At 42.6% G+C, this 23,219-nt stretch overlaps 3 protein-coding genes and 1 long non-coding RNA gene across 17 annotated transcripts in view; 3 read left to right on the forward strand and 1 right to left on the reverse strand.

Moving 5' to 3' along the window:
* CRCP (CGRP receptor component) overlaps positions 1 to 15,377 on the forward strand; it is a 75,715-nt gene extending 60,338 nt beyond the window's left edge. Inside the window, exons 8-11 of the mRNA XM_032707525.1 lie at positions 1,318 to 1,516; positions 11,457 to 11,507; positions 13,561 to 13,608; positions 14,843 to 15,377. The gene's annotated coding sequence lies outside the window, so the exon portion shown is untranslated. The remainder of the gene's footprint in view (positions 1 to 1,317; positions 1,517 to 11,456; positions 11,508 to 13,560; positions 13,609 to 14,842) is intronic.
* Positions 1 to 15,377, forward strand: part of TPST1 (tyrosylprotein sulfotransferase 1) — a 27,993-nt gene extending 12,616 nt beyond the window's left edge. Inside the window, exons 2-6 of one of the 3 annotated variants that reach the window (XM_032707518.1) lie at positions 1,318 to 1,516; positions 11,457 to 11,507; positions 12,418 to 12,493; positions 13,561 to 13,608; positions 14,843 to 15,327. In XM_032707518.1, coding sequence (XP_032563409.1) covers positions 1,318 to 1,516; positions 11,457 to 11,507; positions 12,418 to 12,462 — 295 coding nt within the window. In that variant the 3' untranslated portion in view covers positions 12,463 to 12,493; positions 13,561 to 13,608; positions 14,843 to 15,327. Of the gene's footprint in view, positions 1 to 1,317; positions 1,517 to 11,456; positions 11,508 to 12,417; positions 12,494 to 13,560; positions 13,609 to 14,842 lie in introns of all 3 variants that reach the window. The other 2 variants (XM_032707519.1, XM_032707520.1) reach the window with 2 other exon arrangements.
* Positions 14,798 to 16,252, reverse strand: LOC116796703. Of its 2 annotated transcripts, none has more exons than XR_004360489.1 (2): positions 16,195 to 16,252; positions 14,798 to 15,002 (listed from the first exon to the last, which is right to left on the reverse strand). It is a non-coding gene; the product is annotated as an uncharacterized LOC116796703 (long non-coding RNA). The 2 variants fall into 2 exon arrangements; XR_004360490.1 differs by lacking the exon at positions 16,195 to 16,252 and adding an exon at positions 15,794 to 16,184.
* KCTD7 (potassium channel tetramerization domain containing 7) overlaps positions 15,599 to 23,219 on the forward strand; it is a 14,811-nt gene continuing 7,190 nt past the window's right edge. For 2 of the 11 annotated variants that reach the window (XR_004360479.1, XR_004360482.1), the window contains exons 1-5: positions 16,364 to 16,506; positions 18,127 to 18,406; positions 20,446 to 20,638; positions 21,360 to 21,529; positions 22,699 to 22,877. Coding sequence is in view for 1 of the 11 variants with exons in the window: in XM_032707522.1 (XP_032563413.1) it covers positions 18,357 to 18,406; positions 20,446 to 20,638; positions 21,360 to 21,529; positions 22,699 to 22,877 (592 nt within the window). In the remaining 10 variants the exon portion in view is untranslated. Of the gene's footprint in view, positions 15,622 to 16,361; positions 16,507 to 16,987; positions 17,256 to 18,126; positions 18,407 to 19,743; positions 20,639 to 21,359; positions 21,530 to 22,698; positions 22,878 to 23,219 lie in introns of those variants that run through there. The other 9 variants (XR_004360481.1, XR_004360484.1, XM_032707522.1 and 6 more) reach the window with 9 other exon arrangements.

The raw sequence follows: 23,219 nt of genomic DNA on the forward strand, positions 1-23,219 counted from the left end.
ATCAAACTTGTTCCTGTTGTGAGTTGAGTGATGTCAGACTTGAGAGCAATTTCCTTTCAGGCTTCTGACCTCAGATACTGTTGTATAGAAATTTCTGTCCATTTTTCTCAGATGTTTTCTCACCTTTTGCCTGCTGAATATCTGAAGAATTAGCTGCTTAAGAATTAATTTGAATCTCAGTGTTCTCATTCTTTACCCTGTGTAGATGAGGTACTGGTGTTACACTTTGTACTGTTACTTTCAGGTATAAAAATTCTATTTTCTGAGTGGTAGAACTTTTTGAGCTCAAAATTCTTTATGATGTAAAGGAGGGCAGTAGCCCCAAGTGGATGTGATGGGGTGTGCTCAGGTTTGAGGCAGGTGTAGCCAACCAGCAGCAACTACTGATATTAATTGGAGTGCAGGTACAAATATTCCTTTAGGCAACTTTATATATACAGATGATGTGTATATAAAGAGTGCATGTGCACTCTTTTTTAAGTCAAGGGAAAAAAAAAAAGCTTTAAATTATTCAGAGTAAAAAGTCAGAGTTTTCAATTACTCTGAGTCTTGCTGGCCTGTTCCAGAAATAAACACAGTAAAGTTGTGTATCTTATAATCTGAAAGAAGCAAGTAATGTGTGAGAACAAAGCAGTGCCAGATTTCTTCCCTTGAAAAAAAGCACAACAAAACTAGAGCAAGAATTAAAATTGCATTAGGACTGTTGGTTAAATGACAGCTATTTTCTGTGACACTGCTGTGATTGTGCACTTGCCTTTAAGAACTATGTAATGACCAAACAATCAGTTAAAGAAATGGTTATGAAAAATATTGCTGTAGTCCACAGCTTTCTGTCAAGTCTCAGGTCTCTCTTTTATTAAACAAAGGAAAAAAAAAAAAAGATAAGTCACAGAATGGGCATGGGAAAAAATGGCACGTGTATTTTAATTTAGAATTAAATTAATTTAATTTAGCTTTTAAGAGCATCTGAGACAATTAACCAGCAAATGTGGGAACATGCCAGTGGGAAAACAGCTTTATATGTAGGTGTGTGCTTACTTATCACTTAACAGCTCTTTGGGTTTCACTGCTGCCTTTATGTGAAGAACTTGCCTTCAGCGTGTTCTCTGTGAAAGCCTAAACCAGGGAGCACGTGCAAATGTTGTGGTTAAAACTTCACTTCCCATCAGCTCTGTAGAAACATGAAATTTTGAGAGAGAAAGAAGAGGAAGGGAAAAACCAAACAACCCAGACAAAACAAGCTGAAGGTCTTCGTGGTGGTGAACCAGCAAGTGTTGGTTGGAATGCAGAAAATAACCTTCCCTTCTCCCTCCACAGGGTTGAAAGATCCACTGACCAAGTCATCAAGCCAGTCAACGTGGAAGCACTGTCCAAGTGGGTTGGGAAGATCCCTGCTGATGTTCTGCAAGACATGCCTGTGATTGCCCCCATGCTGGCCAAGCTGGGCTATGATCCATATGCCAATCCACCAAACTATGGAAAACCAGATCAAAAAGTTGTGGAAAACACAAGGAGGGTAAGGCTGCTGTGTGTTTAACTACTGACTGACTGGCTGGGAGCTGTAGAGCAGAAGTCTTGTGTTTTGTTTGGGGTTTTTTTAAGTCTATTTCTAATACCTTTTGATACTCCTTGCCCTGGAGGAGAAAAGAATTCCTTGGGACCTTGAGCACTGAAAGTCTGGCTCCTGCTGTTTGTCCAGCTTCATTCATCTTCCTTTATCCCAGCCACAGGCTTGAGCTGTGCTCTTTGGTGTGTGAAGCTGGACCTCTTGAGAACTGTCCAGATAGTTGGGGAACTAGCTGGTAGTAGAAAAAAGCTTTCTTGTCTGGATGTCAAACTTGATTGAGCTCAGCTTTTTATACATGAGGGTTGGCAGGAGCTCTGTCACAAAATTACACCCCAAATACTTGTTAGAGTTTGAAAAATGACCCATGGAAAACGGCCCAGGATGATCATAGAATCACAGAATCAGCTGGGTTGGAAGGGAGCTCTGAGATCATCAAGTCCAACCCTTGATCCAGCCCCGCTGCGGTTCCCAGACCATGGCACTGATGCCACATCCAGTCTCTTTTTAAAAATCTCCAGGGATGGAGAATCCACCACCTCCCTGGGCAGCCCATTCCAATGTCTGACCACCCTCTCTGTAATGAAATTCTTTGTAATATCTAACCTAAACTTCTCCTGGCACAACTTGAGACCATGCCCTCTTGTCTTGCTGATGGTTGCCTGGGAAAAGAGACCAACCCCCACCTGGCTACAACCTCCTGTCAGGTAGTTGTAGAGAGTGAGGAGGTCTCCCCTGAACCTCCTCTTCTCCAGGCTGAACAGCCCCAGCTCCCTCAGCCTCTACTCAGAGGACTTGTGCTTCAGTCCCTTCCCCAGCCTTGTTGCTCTTCTCTGCACCTGCTCCAGCCCCTCAATGTCCTTCCTGAGCTGAGGGCCCAGAACTGGACACAGCACTCCAGGGGTGGCCTCACCAGCGCTGAGTCCAGGGGAAGAATCACTTCCTTGGTCCTGCTGACCACACTGTTCCTGATCCAGGCCAGGATCCATTGGCCTTCTTGGCCACCTGGGCACACTCTGGCTCATGTTCAGCTTCTTGTCAATCCAAACTCCCTGGTCCCTCTCTGACTGCTCTCCAGCCACTCTGTGCCCAGCCTGTAGTGCTGCATGGAATTGTTGTGGCCAAAGTGCAGGACCTGGCCCTTGGCCTTGTTGAACCTCATCCCATTGGAATCAGCCCAGCTCTCCAGCCTGTCCAAGTCCCTCTGCAGAGCCCTCCTGCCTTCCAGCTGATCAACACTCCCCCCCAACTTGGTGTCATCTGCAAATTTGCTGATGATGGACTCAATCCCCTCATCTAAATCATCAGTAAAGATATTAAACAGAACTGGGCCCCACACTGATCCCTGAGGGACACCACTGGTGACCGGCCACCAACTGGATGCAGCCCCGTTCACCAGCACTCTCTGGGCCCAGCCCTCCAGCCAGTTCCTGACCCAGCACAGGGTTCCCCTGTCCAAGCTGTGGGCTGCAGCTTTTCCAGGAGAATGCTGTGGGAGATGGTGTCAAAGGCCTTGCTGAAGTCCAGGTTTTTTTGTTGTTTTTTTTTGTTTTTTTTTTTAAATTTTTAATTTGCTGAGCATACACAAATTTTAATTGGTTGTTGTTTTTAAAAGCAAGATATGGGTGGGGTGAAGGGCAGGGCTTGTTCTCACTTCCATTTGGCCTGGGCGGTGCTGATCAAGTGCTCATTCACCTTGCTGGCAAAGTGCAGGGAATTGAGGGATTCCCCAAAATTCTCCTCCAGGGGGGAAATGGTCACTAACATCAACACCTTGGCGTTGCTGCTGAGGCAGTTCTGGAGCAGGAAGTTTGCTGTTCCTGGAGGGAATGTGCTGCTCCTTGTTGCAGAGGGTGGCAATGACGAGCCCGAGGTGCTGAGGCTGGAATTGATGGATTGGGTTTCCAGGAGCTGATTCCCGATGATCAAAATGTCAGATTTTTTTTTCCAATCCTTTGCTGTCCTTTGTGGAACAAACCAAATATGGAGGAAGGCCTGGTGCTGATTAACCTAAACTTAAGCATTTTAGTCTGAATTTAGTATTGTTGGAATTTGAGCAGTTAGGCTGTAGGGCTGTTTATCCCTGGAGGTACCCATTGGAAAGTTCACTACCATTGTTAGAAATAAAATTATTAACTCTGCTTCTGTTCTTCTGAGCACGTTTACTTTATTAAAAGACGGTGACTTTTGCTGCTGCAGTGAAGTAATCAGTGGAAAAATTGAATTAAACAATTTAAGAGGACTGTTTGCCACCAGCCTTCTGATACTGAAAAACTGTGGTAGGGGTAGTGGTTGGCATTTATAGCTCTCTTTGTACTTGCTGTTTTAAAAGGCTCACAAACAAACTGACTTTTCTACACTTAATTCAGCCACTTTAAAAATCCAAATTTGTATTGAAATGCAATAATTCAAGGTTGGTTATGTCTTACTGATAAAATCTACATAAGTTTTTACAGTGTGGTGACTTTTTTGAGGCCTCTACCTGTGTGTGGCAAGCTCAGTCCAAGTTGTAAAAATTGTCTGGATTTCAGTTGCTTCTTGAAATCTATTCCAGTTCAAAATGTAAGAAAGAAAATCAGGTAATAAACAAAGGTTTTAAAGAAATTAAAGCCTAATTTCAAAGGCTCAAGTGTTTTGAGGCTTTGAAAAGTTTGTTTTGAAGGACAGTTTGTTTTTTTTCCTAATGTAAGAACAGCTGTTAAAAACTGAAGGCTAGTGCAATAATAGCTGATCTAAATACTGCAGACATATGGGACACTTGTTAATATTTTGACTGCTATTTTAATTAAATCGGTTTACTTACAGCCCGAGATAGGATTTTAATGTTGTTGCTTGTTGTAGTAGCCAGAGTATATTTTCCTAGTCGCTTGCTCTTTATAAAAAAATTCCATTTGCACATATGGTTTGATAGACAAAACGAGGGAGATGTCCTGAATTAAGGCTAAAATCCAAAAAAAAACTTCAAAACTTAAAATATTCCTTTCGAAAGGGAATATTGAAGGGAATATTTTGAGGAGGGGCAACGTGAGGCTTTCAGAATGTCGTGTACCCCAGGAGCTGTTTAAACAGTGGCTCAAATGAGTGTTTGGGTTTGCACTTGGAAGCTCGAATTCCTCCCCAGTCGCTTTGCTTTGCTTTGCTTTGTTCCCTTCCAGCTGGTTCCCAGCAAATCCCTGCTCGGATCGTTGTGTCCTGTCTTTCTCCTTGGCTGTGGATGTCCTGACTTCCCAGGGTTCAGGATCTAAGGCTTCCCAGCTCCTTAGATTCCCTGACTCCCAGGGCAGCAGGCTGGGCACCCTCTGGCAGTGCCAGTTCTGGCCATCCCATGTAGGGAATGCCCCTGGAGCTTGGCCTCAAAGCTGGTTGGGAATCCCGAATATCCTGGTTGGTATCAGGGGGAACTGACTCACTTCTCAAAAAGGCTTTGCTTTGTTTCCTCCCCGCATCTTTATGTTGTTTTTATTTGGGGAACAGACACGTCAAAACACTTCAAGGTTTTGGGGAGAGGGAGAGAAAAGGAGCAAACTGGGATGGGTTGGTTTTGCCATCAGGGACAACCTATGTTGTCCTATGGATTTCCCTTTCCCATCCCTTGCTGCTGCAGCTTGGAGAAGGGGGCATTTATTTAAATAGATAAGTAAATATGTCTAGATTTTTCCAGCCTTTTGGAACTGGCACTTGGCAAGTTAAGTGTGTTCCTGTGAACTTTTAAATCACTGTAGCACTACTTTCCCTCTTGCTTTCTTTGAATTTCTTCACCTGGGATAGTTTTTCACAGCATTTTGCACTGGGTATGTTGTTGGAGGTGAAGCTGTCCAGATAAAGTCTTTCCAGAGTTGCTGTTCAGCACATAGTAACATTATGTGTATCTTGCTTGTAACCATTTATTCCTTCACTTTGTGTTTGGAAGCAGTTCTACTACGTTTATATTTGTGGTTTCCAAGACATTAAACTGAACACAGAACTTTATCTGTTTCAAATGAATACAATTCAAGTTCAGACTTCTAAAGCTGACCTGTGTTGTGTTGGTGTAGTAACCCCTCAGAGTGACTAATTTGAAATAAATTTGGATTATCTGACACTTGCTACTCTGATACCAGTTTCTTAGTCCAATTAAAATGGTGTGAGTGGCACTTCAGATGAAGGAATTTGTCCCTGCCTGCCAAACACAAAGCAATAATAAGAGCAATAATAAACTGATTATTTTATTTTAACTCTTTTGGATGGGAGTTTGTCACTTTTGAGGGGGTTATGTAATGCTTAAATTTATTATGGAAGTTGCAACAGGAGGGTGGAAGCCCAACACCACTGAAATTATTGGCAAGGCGGATTCTGGCTCCACCTAAAGATGGAACAACACTGTGTCATCTGGTTCATTGCATAAAGATAAGTGGAATGAAAATTAAAAAAAATTGCTTAGTATGCAGAACATACTTGTAGCTAAAAAGCCTCTTTGGGATGTAGACAGGTCAGTATTTTATGATCAGTCCATGTATTGCCCTGTTGTAGAAGATAATTTAAAAATATTCCAGACTTTCAACTGCAAGATGTCTTTGTTCTAAAATGTGATTAAATGCAGCTGTAGATCTGCTTTTATACTGCACTGAGCAAAATCTGTGACTTCTTGGAAAAGACTGCAAAATGGACTTAACAGTGAAAATACTGTTCAACAATTTCAAAGCTGCTGCTGTTAGTTCAGAAGGGAAGAACCAAGTGTGTAAAAGTGCCTAAAACAAGGGCTGGTACTGAAGAAAAATGGAAAGAAGTGGCTAGTCTGGTGTAAAATATTGGTTTCCCCTAAGCTTTCTGAGCAGTCAGGTCCTGTTCTTGTTTTTCCTCTTCTCTCCTTTTCTGTCCCCTGCCGGTGACTTGCATGTGTACAGCTTTAAATATTTCTTTTTTCTTCAGTCTGATGACAAAATGATGGTTCTCTCCAGCTGAAATGCAGTGCTTAGATTAGAAGTTCTATCTACTTGTAGGTAATGCAAGGAAAGCAATGCTCTCTGCTAAATTTGGATTTTTCACTTTGCTGTTACCTGTGTAGGACACCAAAACGCTGAGGCTGTTTTTCTGTGCACAGAAAAAATAAGATACAACCAGTGCTTGTGCTTTGTCATCTTAGCTCTGCTTTTCTTTTAGGAACTAACAGAGCACGGAGCCAACTTCCCCTCTTCTTGTGTTGGTGTCCCAGTGCTGTGGGGTGTTATGAAATAAGACACCTCTGACAGTACCTGCACGGGGGGAGTGGAGAACTGTCACAGTACAGCAGATTTTTCTGCTGTTTTCAATAACAAAGCCATTAACTTTCTGTTTATCTGTTTTATGTTAAGCCTGACAATATTATCTTTTATGACAGTTTATCTTGTCTCAGTTAAGGAATGCAGAGCAGAGAGAACAAGGTCTGGACAGGATTGTGCTGTTCAGCAGATCTCTGCATGTGACCTCTTCAAGGCAGCCTTTACTTAGCCCAGCTCTGCCATCACTGAATATGTTGTGGTTTTCTTGTAAGTCTGTTGCTGGTCTGTTCATTTTATAATGACTGCAAGGGCTCCTTCCTTATAAATGCATAAATGACTACTTGTTTTTTTTTTCCCCTCCTAGAGTTTGAACAAATTCTACATCCTGAACATAAAGGAATTTGTAATCCTTAAGTAAATGGAGTTTTCATCTGCAAACGATGCAGAAAATGCAAATAATTAAGCAGTGTGAGCTGATTACCCAATCACTGTGGGATGAAGTACCAAAGCAGAATCACTCCTCCTTAGAACAGTGTCTCCTGTGCCCTTTCACTGCTGTGAGTTTGTGTGGGTTCAGCAGGCTCACAGAACACCCCAAAAGTGGGGACCAGCTCAGAGCTGCAGGGCTCTGCCTCGTGCCCAGCAGAGACTGGAGTATTGTTGTGTTATGGTTGGCAGAGTGGTTTCCTCCCACATCTGTAACACATTACATCAGATTTTCTTTGGCACGTCCTTCCCACTAAATGAATTTGTATGCTTGGAATACACACTCCAGTAAGTTCTTTTAACTTCTTTGTGGAGTTGTGTTCCTTGCCCTGGAGAGGTCAGGAGATGGAAGTGTATGGAACTCTGTAGGAAAAGCTGTGGTTTAAATACACATGGTTCTTCTAATCACATCCAAAAGCTGTTATCTACCTCTGGCTTGTGTTCAGTTGATGGCATTTTCTGCAGTAACATCTTGGAGGAAAAAAAAAAAGAGTTTTTCTAACTCCAGTTTTGTGCCTGGTTTAAATTGTGAGGAAACATCTCCTGTTAAGAGTCGAAGCGTCCATGACAGCTGTGATTTCAAGACTTTGTTTCTGTCTTTGGAAATCTCACTCTATGAAACAAATATACAAAGTGTATTCATACTATCTATATTTGTATTTATGCATGAGAATAATTTTGCTGCCAAAGATGTGTCGTGGTGGGGGTGGCTGTAATGCAGGGCTGCTCAGGGCTGTGTCCCCATTTACACTGGTTAATAAAGGCATTTGGCTTGTTGGGCATCTTCTCTGATATTTGAAACAAAAATTGGGGGAGGTTATTTCATCTCACTTGTGACCACCAACAGCACAGATGTGTTTAATACTCTCCTTAGTGGGTGTTTCTTCCAGCATGTGCATTTCCAATTGCATAGTTTTTTTCCAGAGGTGCTGATATCTCATTTAAAAAAAAAAACCAACTCAATCCCCTCAAGTATGCATATATGTGATTAGTAATGCATGAAGAGTTATTAACAACCAAAGCAGAAAATGAGGTATGGTTGCAAGCTGCCTTTTGGCAGATCTTCATGCCTGAAATCCTGCTCTCCGTGTTGTTCCTGCTGGGTAAACATTTACATCTCAGATGTCCCTTCCCTGGCAGTTCCAGCAGAGGTGAAGAATTGTGTAAACCTTGAGAGCTGCCTTAAAGGTTAAGGAGAATCTGAAAGAGCAGGATGAGGGTGTGCTGTGCAGTAGAGGACTGGTTGTAGAAAGGGGCTCTGATCTGGTTTTGCCAATGTTCTTTCTTTTTCTGACGATAAACTTGTACTCTGCAACTTTGTTTTTGAAGTCTACCAAAGCCCAGACACACTTAGTTGCAGGGTGACTTTTACACAAAAAGACCCATTATCTCTGTGACTGGAACTGCACAAATATATTGTGGCTCTTTCCAAACCAGGCAGGAAAGTGGGTGAAAAGGAGTGCTTTAATCTTCTATAAAGATGAATTATAGGTTACACTTCTGTGTTATGCTTCTGTTCTTAAGTTTTCTCTGTGATTTTAAAAGGTTTTTTTGAGACAACTGGATGTGAAACTTGTTTTCTGATCTCTTTTTGAGAATATTGTGCATTTAGTTTGGCTATAAGAATGTGTTTTGTTTTTTTTAATAGAACAGCTTAAATACTGCCAACACTGAACATCAAACTGACAGAGACTTAAAATCCCCCTCTTTTGGAATTCCATTTGGACTTACAAAATAATTCCCTTAGAAATGGCAAACACCATTTCTTCTTAATTTTACTGAATTCTTGCTTAGACTGGAAGTCATTCCAATGTCCTGCTTCTGTCTCTCTAATGCCACTCTGAGTAATGTGTTTTAGACTTATAAATTGATCAGGAAAGAATTTTGAATCTGCAGCCTCTTTAATTTCTTTGGCTGCAGCTGGAGTCATTGTTTTTAGAATTTCTGGATTGCCATTGATCCCTGGCTTTTGATTCAGAAGGGACCACTTACTGGTTTTGGAACTCCTTTAAACCAGTCTCTGTGCAGTCTCAGTCCTGACAAAACCAGCCTTCTAGGTAATGTCAGTTCTGAACTGAAATTAGGCACATTTGTGTGTTAAACCTAATCTTGGGCCTGCCACTGGTTAGATTTGCCTTTGTAAATTGTGGTGTATAATTGGTGATGTTTCATGTGAATATAATATCAAATGCCCTCAAAGCATTTTCATTCCAGGCTGTGACATTATTTTTCTTATGGATGGATGAATGCCCTTGGCTATCCACTGTTGGATGCCTGTGAGGAGTAAATGCTGTTCCTACAAAGGACATTACTGGGATAAAGTTTTTAGGGCAGACATTTATATAAAAGAGATAGATACATACACATATATAGGTATAATGTAAAAATTAAACTGAGTCATAATTGCAGGAGAAGGGAAAAGGAGGAGGCTTCTAGAGAGACAGATGTGGCTTTGGCCACTGTGGTTCTGAATCAGTCACAAGGTACCATCATCTCATCAGTATGAACTGTTTTTGAGAATTCCCAGCTGATGACTGCAGTGCTTTGCCAGAAAAGGTGAAGAATCCTGTCTGTTATTCTGTAACATTTTTTGATGTGATACTATTGTTCATTTGTAACTTCCATTCCTGCTCTCTGGGACGCAGCCTGCATTTTAATGGCTTGGTTAAAAGCTGCAAATGTGAAATCCTCTCCTTCATTTATAAATATTTATGGTATAAGAAGGCTCCAGTAGCCACACGCTGGATTTCTGACCGGGGTGACTTTCATTAAGGTTTCCATGGGAATCACAGTAGCCCCTGGCTGAATACAAATGAGAGCCGTGCCTTTTGCTTTTCTATTTTAACTAAAACACGGAATACTGGAAGGAGGAGAGTTCCACAATGTATGTTGGGGCTTAGTGAAGCCTTGTTTGGGTCTGCTTAGCCCAGGGATGAGGAGTGATGAGAGCTGCCAGTCCCGAGGCCACCCCACGTGAGTCAGGGGCTGATGCTTTCAGGGCTGAGGCGGCCGCTGGGCAGGAAATTCCGAGCTGACTCAGCTGCACTCCCGGGCCACTGCAGCACACTGACAAAACCGGGCTGGCTTTGTATTCTGGTCACCCCTTCATAGGGAAGCAGAGAAAATGGATATTGTTAATAAGCATCCCCTGACTTCCTGAGTCTTCTTCCTTTGACGCAAAGCAGGGAGTGCAGCTCTGAGCGAGGCTTTGGAGTAGCCCCATTCCCATTTTAGGGCCCATTTTCCATTTTTATAGGATTTTTCTACGTAGGTTTGTGCCTTTTGTAAATTTTTTTTTTATTATTATTTTTAAATGATTACACAAGACTACAAAGAACTTAGGACATTGGGATGATTTACTCTTTATGGTTCAGTAGAAAGAATGGTAAAACTCTTCAAGTGTATTTTTTTTAGGGGAAAAAACTAGAACAAAACAACAAAAAAAAAACCCCAAACAAAACCAGAATACTTTTTTTCCCCCTTTGGAATATTTAATCTCAGAAGCAAAGAGCTTTTAAGAATTATCCTCTGGAGAGAAGATATGTTGCCAATTTATTTCCTAATTGGTCAGATAGTGGAAACACTTGTTTGCTGTGGTTGTTGGTGCGTTGGAGGATATTTATTACTTGCTCTTTCTCCAAACAGTGTTGTTTCAGAATTAATATTATGCTCTAAAAGATCAGAAATCTTGATAATTCCCATGCAGTCAGGCTGGTAATGAGGCTGCAGTATGTGTTGTAGCAAGTTTTTAATCATCCTGTGTTTTTAATCATCCTGTTGAAAATCTTTTTCTGAAAGCTTAGTGCATGGATTACACTGGACTTAGATTAGATTTCAAACTTGCTTGAAATAACTTGAATGTTATTTGAGTTGCATATTTTTACCGTTTTAATGCAAACAAGGTCAGAGTGTTGAGTACAGAGCAAGCCTGGAACTGAGAGAGCAGCTGTGGAACCACTCTGGAGAACCAAGCCTTGGGAATAAAACTTGCTTTTACAAAGACATTGTTCTCAGTTTAAGTAGATCAGTTCTAGCTTTACTGGATGCTAATAACACAAAGGAATGTTTTTCCTTTTGTTCTTTTTTCCTTCCCTTAACAAGCTCTTTAACATTTCAAACAGTAGTGAATGAGGGCTTTGAGTAGTGTATTTTTTTGTTTGTTTTTCCAGGTCTATAAAGGTGAATTTCAGCTTCCTGACTTCCTTAAAGAAGTGCCACAGGTACAGTATCAAATCAATTTCCTCATTTGTAGCAGCAAATCAGTGTGCAAACAGTCTTTATAAAACCACTTCTTCATGAACCTGATTTTTCTGAGTGATGACAAGAGAACAGCTTGTCCATGAGGTGGAATCTCCAGTTCCAAGCCTCTCTTGAGTCCATGTGTAACTCCAGTGTGATGCTTGTCAACCTGAGCTGCCTGAATATTTGCTGTGAAACTCAAGGAAAGTTGGAGTTTCTTTTGTAGACCAAACTGCAAAGTGTGTTATTTGCAGAGGAGCTTTTATCTTTGTTACCTTGCATGGAAAGGTTTAAAGCAACTATAATACAGAGAGAGCAGAGTTATAAGTACTGAGAAACTTAAAAAGAAAATAGTAATGTTGTCAGACATAAACAAAACCAGTTCAGCCATGGACGGGGATGCTGTGTTGGGTTAATAATCAAGTGAGCTATTGAACTTCAGATTTTACTGAGAATTTGGAAGTTGGTACCTGCAAATGCTGTTAATTGACAGCTCCCTGAGGGGTCTGACCTGTGCAATTGCAGTTGAAAAAGCAAAATCCTTGTCATGGAGCTCTCAAACTGCAGGATCTTGTGGCACCCTCCCCCAGCCATGTGAACATCATGGAATCATATAGAATCACAGGATGGTTTGGGTTGGAAGGGACCTTAAAACTCATCCCTTCCATGGGCAGGGACACCTTCTACTAGACCAGGTTGCTCCAAGACCCCTCCAACCTGGCCTGGAACACTTCCAGGGATGGGGCAGCCACAGCTTCTCTGTGTGGGAGGCACCCAGGTTAAGAGTACACAGGAGAATCTACCACATGCAAACAAAGCATTTTGACTTTTTCCTTTTGTTCAAACGAAAAGTAATTGCTTAAAAAGGAAAATCGGTTTCTTTTGTTCCAGCCAAAGAAGACAGTAGAAAGGAAGTCTCGTGGCAAGATAAAATGAACGTGGAGCAGTGAAGTCAAATAGCTGTAGTGTCTGTGTCATGTTTGCAGAACATAACTTTGCTGTGGGCACCAAATCTCTCTGATCAGTCTCTGTGTGATCTCTAACGTGGGCTTGGCTTTTTACTGGATGTCTGCCTGCTCTCACCCTTGGGTCAGTCAGTGCTCCTGCTTTGCCAGTCGTGCTCAGCTCCTGGAGAGCCATTCCAGAGCTGGCACCACGCAGCTGCCTGGGCTGTGCTCACAGCATCGTCCCCTCTCCACCGCTGGCCCAAGTCTCTGCAGCTTAGCGGCAGAAATGCTGTTTAAACCTTCTTAATGTGCTGCTTAACGGTCCTGTCAGCAAACTGTGCTGAGAGAGCCTGCTGGGGTTAGTTCTGATGCTTTCACGTGCCATTACTGTGGTGATTCCGAGATTATCTGCAGCCTTTCAGATAAAGCTGCGGCATTATCTGGCTGCAGGCACAGGGTGTGCCATGACAGATTAAATATTGCTGATCAGGATTTATGGAAAAGGCAGGGATACGAGTTATCTTCAGAACTGAGCACACTGTGTGTGTGCCAGCAAAGTAAATCCTTGATTTTTATTTTTTTTTTGAATGAATCCTTGATTAAATCCTTTAAATCCTTGATCTTTATACAGTGTCCACTAGTTAAATTTTGCTGGTTTTGTTTTTCAGTTATCTTGTGACACTTCAAAAGAACCTGGGCCACTCTGACTAGTAAATGTCCTTTCACTCCATATGACAGGGAGGTTTCCAAATGGGACTCTGCTGAATTCCAGGAGGTGGATTTATACAGTTAGCTTGGTGCATTACAGTATTTACCAGACTCTGAGCAGATTTATCCAGAGTAAAAGAAAGATCATCTAAAAGGCAAAAAATAAGCTTTGTGAAATAGTAAAAGAATATTTCTTAAACCATAAAAACTGACACTGGAATTGAAGTTGATAGTGTTCTCTTTTAGTGTATTATACAGAAGATAAAATTAACATAATGTAACTAAACACCTCGATGGTTTAGAGTACAAACATAAGTGCTCATAATGATTTTTTTTTTCCTCTAATGTAAAATAGCTAATTTTAGTTATTTTTTGACAGACTGAACCTATGGAATAGAAGATAAAATGGACATTTCTTGCACAGAAGGTAATAAAAGAGTGTTGCAGTCCTGCTCATTTGTTGCTCTCAATTTAGTTTAACTGAATTTTTTTTTTAACTTATGTGACTCTGTGTAAGATTCTGGGTTGGAAAAACATGAAGTACAGACCTTAGTTCAGAATCTGTAAAAATCACTTTGAGGTAAGTGCAGTCCTATGTGGCTCATCATAATTTCAGTGTTTGCTATGTTATTGGATTGCCAACTCTATTTTAGAGCTTGGAATTGGAAGGAGTACATAAAACCATACTTTTATTAATAAAAAAACAGGGAAACTCTAAGGATGACTCTTCATCACCTGTGTAATTTTGTTTTTAAAGTAATTGCCCTTTTGTGATAGTGGAAACTGATAAGCTGATCTGTATAATTTGTTTTTAATGTGTCCCATAGCCAGTATTTTTAATAAACTGCATTTTAGTAATTGAATAAACAATGGCAAATAGTGCAGTAAATTCCAGACTAATTAAGGAATGAATGATGCAAGAATTACTGTATTAATCCAGGATTTTTAATTGTCAGCTATGTTATCAGATATTCTGGCTTGACAACAAAAGATGACAAAATGCTTCCAGTTTAAATATAGCCAAAAGCAACATGCCCCACCAATACACCCAAAATAGATCCTTACATGGCCATAAATATAGTGCCCTAAATATAGCCAAAAGCATTGCACCACTTAGAAATAATGGATATAAAAGGTTTCCAAAGATTAATTGCAGGCTTTCAGTCTGAAATGGATAGAGAAACCATAATCTTTTCATGTAGTCAATGTTAAAATGACTAAAACAGCAGCTTCATTTTGCCACTTAGCTCTGAAAAATATACTTAAAACTGCAATATTTCTGTCTAAAGCTGCTGCCCAGTTTCTGGGAAATCAAATTGTGAACTTCCCAGCAGTACCTTCCCCTGGTACAATGCTGACTTCCAGCACGTCAGTGCAGCCCACTGTCACAAATTTTTGGAATGTAAGTGGAAAACCAGTATATTTTTTTGCATCTAAACGTTCTCCAAGAAGTCACTCTAATGATAAACGATGGACAAAGCAGCCACATTCCTTACAGGAACGTTTTAGTGGCTGTGGTTTTGTCTTGACAGTGACTTTCCACCTACTGAAAGAGCAGTGAATTAATTCTGCATTATGTGTAATTCTAAAAAGTTGTCGAGGATAAGAGCTGAATATTACAAAGAAAGCTCAAACATAACTTTATTTTTCCTTTTCTTTAGAAAATCGACTGCTGCCTTTTCCGTGGGAATGATCCATCCAGCCTGTCCCCCCAGGATCAGTGGGGTGTGCTGCTCATGGCCTGCTTCCTTCAGAATTTTCTCTCCCGTTTCCTTCATACTGTTTTTGTTCAAAATTTTGCTGTTGTGAGCGCATGTAAACCTGTTAAAGAAAATAAAAAACACTGATGTTAACGTAGAACTGTATTACATTCGCACAACTATTTTTTTAAGGTTTTAAAAAAATGCAAAGCAATGCCTGTCTCTGAAATTGCTCTTCTGTCTTAATTACAAAGCTCCATCTTCAAAGATTTTTTTTTTTGTTTCTTGTAGCAGTTTGGTTTTAAATGTGTGAAGCTTTCAAGAGTGGTCTGTGCTTGTCCTAAAAGATTTCTGGTGGAACAGTTGTCTGTTTTATTCATATGTGGAAATTGTTAAATATCTTTTATTTAAAAAAAAAAGTTGATAAATTACATGTATAATTACAATTCAATGATCTTTTGTATTTTATTTTTCAAAATAAATGCTTTAAATGTGATTTTCATTTATTTATTAATATTTTTGCTTCGGAGTTAAGATTTTATATAATTCAAGATGTTGATGCATTAGTGGAGGGGAGATATGATCTCATGTCCTGGGTTTGGGTCTCTCTTTAAGGTTTGCAATTCAATCCTTTTTGTTTGCTTTTAATAGCTGGGTGACGAGGAAAAAGTAAATTGGAGTGTCCCGCTGAGAGTTATAAAGAAAGTAACATGAGATTTCTTTACTGCAGGAGAACGAAGGTAACTTTTAGCCTCTCGAATTTGTTCCTCAAAAGCGGTTGTGTTCGGAGTTGTGCTGCTGTGAAACTGTATCCTGGGTATCAAAACTTTAGGATACAACGTGGAAGGTGATTATTCGAGTAAGGTAATTTTTAGGTGGTTTTTGCCTCATTTTGTCCCATTTTCTGTTCACCTCAGCGGCTCACGATGCTGAAGGTGGGCTCAGCCTTCCGCACTGGTTTTAGGAGAAGTTCTTTCAAAAATACTTGTGTTTCCACAACTTCTGCCTCTTCGGCTCTGAAACATTTTTTTTTTTTTTTTTTTTAATTTCCCTCCGTTCCTTTTGTTGCTCCAGCTGAGATGATTAACGTGTGTCTCTAAAACCACGCGAACACCAGTGAAGGATATCAAAGTCCCTTCAGGGAAGAAGTGAATTCGACACTTGGGTCCAGCTTTCCCAGCTCCTTCACCCTCGGCTCGTTCTCAAAAGTGATCCCGGGGCCTCCCCTAGTGCCCGCCGGGGGCAGCGCGGCCGCGGAGCCGCCATCGGTGCTCCCGGTGCTCTCCGGCAATTAATCACGGCTAATTAATTACCCGCGGGGCGTTTCCCTGCGAGCGGCGCGGGGTCGAGGAGCGAAGCGCGGCCCCGGGCGGGGCCGTGAGGGGAGTGGGGGGGTGTGTGGGCGCTCCCGCCGCCCCCCGTGTGGGGACGGGCCCGGCCCCGCCCGCGCGGGACCCGGATGGGCCCTACGTGACGCGGGGCCGGGGCAGGTGAGGGCGGGCGGGGAGAGGCGGCCCCGCTGCCCCCCTCCCGTCCCTCACCCGGCTGATGCGGCGGCGGCTGTTCCCCCCGGAGCCGCGGCTCCGCTACCGACCCCCGGCGGCAGCGCGGGAGGGGCCGCTCAGGTGAGGGGCGGGAGGTGCCGCGGGGCGGGAGGGGGACGGAGCGGGGTCTCCGTTCAGACTGTGCGGGAGGCCCCAGCAAGTCGCTAGGTGACAGCTAGTAGTTAGTTATTTATTAATTAATTATTGATTTATTTGCCGGACGCCTGGTGTACCCATCTGAGCCCGCCTGGGGGCTGTGCTGCCCAGTCGTGGGTGATGCCTCCGCTCCCCTCAGCTGTCAGACTGCAGAGCGGCTCCAGGCTCCAAAAGCTGTGGAATTCTGTTTGAAGTGGCAGTGCCAGCCACCAGCGAGTACAGCCCCAGTGTCCTTTACCCACTGGTTGCTCGCAGCTCCCAGTCAGGTCTCCCTCCTGTCCTGCCGTGTCTGTGCTCCCTGCTGCAAAGGTTAAGTCACACTATCCCTTCATCATACTCTGTGTTGTCTTTTGCTCATGCCTAGAGGTGCTGAGAATGTCCGGGATTTTACAGTCCAGGGATCCTGCCCCCTTTTTCAGGGTGTTCCTTCACTGTTCTGATGCAGATTTATGAGAATTTACGGGATGTCATGTCTCATCCCAGTGCGTTCACACAAACCTTTGATCATCTGAGTCTTTTGAAGATAGCTATGGAGAGACTGCTAAGTGACATCTCATTCTGTGACCTCACAGGGACCCAGTTTCTCTTGAAAAAGGGGGAGCCTTCCTAAAATCCAATTGGTATCTCCTCAAAACAAGCACATCCCAAGGAGTTAGCTTTGAACTGAAGTCTGTGTGGGTCTCCTAGGATGGATTCATACATCACTACCTTACTGAAAAAGACTTTGACCATGTAATCATTATGTCACTTTTTTTGTGGATATGTAGCTTTTTTAGGTGTGTCACTTTACCAACACTCGTGTAATCTCAAAGTATTTAAGAAAAGGTTGTTTAAACCAATACAGAAAAGCTGAGGGAACAGCAGAGCCTTGAAAAGTTTTGTTGACTCTTACTATCCAGTCCAACTCGATGCTGCTGTAGGGTTGCTATCATTCCCTGGGGAATGAAGCCAGACTGGCAGGGCCAGTTCATTTACTGAGATGTCTTTGGGGTGGGGGGGTGTGTGTGACAGTATCTGAGCTGTCCATAAAAAAGTTCCAGGAAGCAATCTCTGCATTTAAATGCCAGGTAGAAGGACTGGCAGGAGGTACTTGTGGTAGAGTTGGATGCTGCTGACCTTGGTTCAGTTAAATATTTGATTTAATAATTTTGTTCATTGATGATGTCTGTTGATCTGCACTCAGATATATCTGAAAGTGAAATGGATGCATTTACTTAGTTTAAATAAATAAAACAAACGCTGTAACTTTAATGAGAGATTTAACAAAAGGAATATTTTTGTGCATAGTTAAAAATAATTATTGCACGTTCTTTAAGTGGCAAGAAGAGGATAAGACCAGGTTGGATGGGGTTTGGAGCAACCTGGTGCAGTGGAAGGTGTCTTTGCCCATGGCAGGGGGTGGGAACAACATGAGCTATAAGGTCCCTTCCAGCCCAAACCATTCTTGATTTTATGATACAGATGGATGCATATTCTTCATGAAATGCAGAGAACTGAGTGTCTGTCAGAGAACTGGGCAGTGATCAGCTTCTGTTTTTCTTTCAGGGAGACTCTGCTCCTGTCACCACTCCACTGTTCCACTGCTGCATGCCCGGGGCCGAACTGGTGAAGCAAACCTAGAGAGGGACTTCAGTCACCTTTTAATGAAGGTCAAAAAGCAGGTTAAACTTGTCAGTGATTAATCTCTTCATTTTACTGCCACTAAACTTAATCTTGACATCCTGGGCTGAGAACTTGTCTGCCAAACCTCGCTGTTGAGGGCACTGTTTGTGTGAATGTTCCAATGGCAAAGGAGGCTGTTACTCCTGGGTGTAAGAGAACTAAGGTATGCTCTCTCATGTTTTTTTTTTCTTAAACCTTGGTGTCATGTTGAAGGAGGATGATGAAAGAGGAAGAATTCCTTTTTCTCAGACCTCTAGTTCTGGTAGGAAAGGGGCCCTTTTTGGTACAGTGCCAAATGGAGGAACTTACCCCAAACACATTCTGTGGTCGATGATTCCCATACACTTAATGGAGCTGAATGTTGTTTATTCACAGCATGATCCATTTAAGTGAAATATATGGGACATTCTTGAAAAATGTAGACAATTACAGAACACATTTTTGGTCAATCTTAAGAGAACTGGAAATAGCAGGCAAAGCACTGGTGTCAAGTGACAGCATTATAAATAATACATTCACGGTAAATACAGGCTCACTCAATTTTGACTGTGCATCTTATAAATGAAGCTTCTGCAAGCTGTTTCTGGGTGATAATTTGTTTACTTCTTTAAAGGAGCCCCACCAAAATAATATTTCATTTATGTTGTGTCTGTTCTTTATCTGTGAGGCGTAGTTGAGTTGTTTTGATAATTGATAATGTCGGAACAAATGTTGTTTCAGGACAAATATTAAAATTGCTAATAGGGTGTGGACACTGAGAAGCCCTTCCATCCTTATTTGTCTGCCTGTGCATTGGACTGTGGTGGAAAAATGGTTATAAACTGTAGAGAAAAGAAGTTAAATGCCTGTCCTAAGCTGAGCCAAACCTCTTAAGAGCTGCAGCTTAAACGGAATGTTTGACACTTCAGGGTACCTATTTATCTGTGTTTATTATGGTGTTAAACAGGGTGTAGAATTCATGTCCAAATTTTGGTGAAAGCAGGACACTCCCTCAGAATGTGGAGACTGTGATCTGATCAGCTCTCTGCAGAGTATCTGTTTTGCCCAGGAGCATCCAGAGTCTCTCTGGGTTCTTTCTGAACTTGCAGCATTTCCTTTAAGAGCTGAGATCTGCAGACAGGCTGATGGTGTGCACAATGCACTGTATTAGCAGAATTATACAGGCAGAATAATTAATCATGTCTTTCCAAATTTTATGTCACTTCTTCTTGTTGATTTTGATGGGGAACATTTGTTTAGTCAATAAATAAACGCACCAGATGTGCTCGTGTAAATAATCCTTCTCTTTTTATATTTCATAGTGATTTCAGAGAAGGAGCTGGCAGGGTTAGAGCTAAAGCCTCTGCTGGTGGTGATGCCTTTGTTATGGCGTTGTGATGCTGCTGGAGGCACCACAGCATTCCTGGAAACCAGGATTTTACATAATGCAGCGTAAAGGGAACAGCAGGGTTTCCTCCTCTTTGCTGCTCTGGTCTTTCATTTATTATTTTTATAGTGCAGCTGGTTAGTCCGTCCCGTCCTGAGATTGAAGGTGGACTGTGAAAGCCTGCTCTGTGCCGGAAAGGAAATGGATAATTAGCAGTAAATGCGCGGAATAATAAGCAGGATTAAATACATGTGTGTGTCAGATGGGCGCGTTCATGTGCGATGAGATGTGATGCGGTGGGCACGGAGACATCGGTTTTCTCCGGCTGGTTAGAAACCTCGATTGGAAAAATTTGCCAGGGACCGCTGAGCGGAGCCCTGCCCGTGCCCGGCCCTGCTCCCGGCTGAAGGTGACAGACGGAGCGCGGGTGTCGCCCGGCGCGGGGCCAATGGCAGGACGTGTTCCTGCATCCCGCCCATGGCGAGGGACAGGCTGGGACAGCGGCCACCCAAATCCACCCAGCAAATGACATTTTCCTGCAAAAGCGCGGCGGAGCCAATCGCTCCCTGCACTGTGCAGCCAATGGATGCCGGGCTCTTACCCAGCCACTGACAGCGGCTCCGGGGCTGGAGGGCCTCGGGACAGCTCTGCCAAGCGCGTTCCTGCACAGCCCGAGCCGCCGGTGTGGGTCCCATCCGCGCCGTGATTCATTTCCCGGCCATAGCGATGCCATTGTGAGCCCTCGGGGTGACGCGGCGAGCGACGCGTCCCGCCCGCAGCGACCCGCGGCTGGCGGGGGCAGCCCGAGGTGATCCGGGGTTTGTGTTCCCGTTTAGCAGTGCCACGGCTGCCTACCCAGCAGACCTGCTCCCGAGAGCCAGAGGGATGGTGGTAGTTACGGGGCAGAACAAAGTGAGCGGAAACCCGGATGATGCCATGTCGAGCTCGGATGCAGAGGATGATTTCCAAGAGCCGGCCACTCCTACTGCAACCCAGGCAGGACAAGCTCTACCTCTGCTGCCCCAGGAGGTAAGAGCTCCCCGGTGCCGTTCACCTGACAAGGTCCAGTGATGGCAGCACGCACTGATCAGCTGCCAAAGAATCCAGGATTTATTTGCTGGACTATTTGTGGATGCCCAGTTCAGTTTCCATTAGCAGCTAAATGTTTGAATAAAACTAAGTCTCTTGAATTTATTTCAGTTGCTTGGCGGCTTCAGTTGTCAGTTCCATCCATGTTTGGAGTTGAGAAATATAATGAAGTGTTTATTCTGGTACCTCAGGCGTCTTAGAGTGTCATACTAAGATTTTAGGCCTGATGTAAATACAAAATCACTGGGGATTTTTAGTGTATGGTTTAGCAGTGTGAAGAAACCAGCAGAGTAGCAACTGAGTGCAAGTCCCAAGGCTGGCCTGAGATTTCTTCCCTTTTTTTTTTTTTAGCTCTGCATGTGTGTCTGTCTCTGTGTAAGGGTGGGGAGCCAAGAGGAGGCGTTAATACTTTAAATTAATATCTGGCATTAAAGCTGAGTGGAATCTGCTGTTTCAGATTCCAGCTACAATTAAACCACTCACTGATTCCACCCAGAAGCCAAAGTATCCAAGCTGTTAACCCTCAGACCTCTCTGGTTTGTGGCACCAGGGCAGGGCAGAGGAGTTTCTCACGGCGGCAAAGACCGGGTGCTGTGTTTTGGAAGCTGCAACCCTGCAAAAGGCTGGAGGCTCCTTTCTGATGGTGTGATTGCTTTTGCAGTTTCCAGAAGTTGTCCCCCTGAACGTGGGAGGGATGTACTTTACCACGAGACTGTCCACCCTGAGGCGTTACGAGGACACCATGCTGGCAGCCATGTTCAGCGGGAGGCACTACATCCCCACGGATGCTGAGGGCAGGTACTTCATCGACAGAGATGGAACCTACTTTGGGTATGTGCAGTGTCCCCAGTGCTTCCAGAGTTCTTCCTGAAGAGAGTCAGTTTTCAAGAAAAATAAGTCTTGTAGCATTTATTTTCCTTCTGGTGAAATCCCGTTCGTGTGGGAGGTAAATGTGACTGGCTGGCATCCACACCCTCAAAGCATAACAATAGTATATGGCAATTAAACAGCTATTCATTTTACTCTCAAGTTATGCAATGGGAAAGGAAAAGCCACCAATATTTTGTATTTGTACAGTGTCTCCTCTAGAGTATCTCCTTTCAAGGTATTAAGTTGTTCTGATGTCTTAAAAAAGAATTTGGTTTGTTTGGTGTTGCTTTACATAGGAAGCTCCTTTGAACAGCACTGGGTTTTAATTGATATTACAGTATCTAGGATAAAGAAGGAATGGAAGGAATGCATCTAGGTTTCTTACACAGTTGAAAGTATGTTATTTTCAGTCTTTAAACAGGATATAACAGAACTGGCAAAAAAGCCCAAGCCTCAAATAATTTCTTTTTTAAACATTATTTTTCCTGGTAGTGCCACATCCTTTCACCTTCAAGATTCCTTCTTAAGGAAGGTCAACAATAGTTTTGTTAGTTAATACTTACAAAGTGATTTCTTTCCCTGTTAAAAAATCTTGTCACATAACAGTGTCAGAGCTGCAAGGAAATGTTCTCTCTCTTCTTTTTAAAATTCTTATTCTGTATATGGCCCTGATCCTGTGTAGAGAAACCTCCTTTGCAGATGAACCATCCATTCAGATACAATCCTGGATCTGTGTGAGATAAAATGTCCATGCATATAATTCTCTAGGAAAATATTATTTTGTCCCAGACCTAAATTTGAAATACAGTGACTACAATCTCTTTCCTGTGGAATACTGTATCCTCTTCTATTTGAAGTGGTTCCTCCTCACTGAACTTTTTGTTTAAAATATGATTATGTTTTTCTGAATGAGTTTTGACATTAACAGAGGCAAAATATGGAATGGTGACTTGGAAACTTGACCGTGGCAAATGATTTTAAAACCAGATGTTGGGAATATGGATCACTTGTTTCAGTTACTGTCTCAAGAGAGTAAACAATAAATATCCAGCATTTCCTCTCCTTTACCACCTGCAACAGTTTTGGCAGAAATGTGTTCCTTAATGATATTTTTGCCCTTTTTTTTTTAGAGACATACTTAACTTTCTACGCTCTGGTGACCTGCCACCAAGAGAACGAGTGAGGTCAGTTTACAAGGAAGCTCAGTATTATTCCATAGGACCATTGCTAGACAATCTAGAGGATATCCAGCCTCTGAAAGGAGAAAAAGTTAGACAAGCTTTCCTGGGCCTAATGCCATATTACAAAGGTAAATAAATGAAGTAGTGTTGACTGTTTCTTCTAGTGTGATTCGAGTGTGGTGCTTTCAGTCTGCTTTCAGCTTCCAAGCTAATCCCACTGCAGCTGAGAAGTTCATTCTGTACTTTTCATGCTGTTTAGATCTGTGAGCTCTCCACATCGGATTTGTTATGAGGATGTGGATTTTTATTTAAGAAGGAGTAATATCTAGGCCATAACGTGCCAGGCTTATTAAATGAGAGGGTTTCTCTGCTTTTGTTGTGTCAGGACCTGCAGCTGAATAAACTTGGGCATATTGTAAGGACACCAAGTTCACCAGCTAACTGAGATTGATTTAATTGCAGTCTATTTT

The sequence above is a fragment of the Chiroxiphia lanceolata genome, chromosome 20, assembly GCF_009829145.1.
Source record: "Chiroxiphia lanceolata isolate bChiLan1 chromosome 20, bChiLan1.pri, whole genome shotgun sequence".
NCBI lineage: Eukaryota > Metazoa > Chordata > Aves > Passeriformes > Pipridae > Chiroxiphia > Chiroxiphia lanceolata.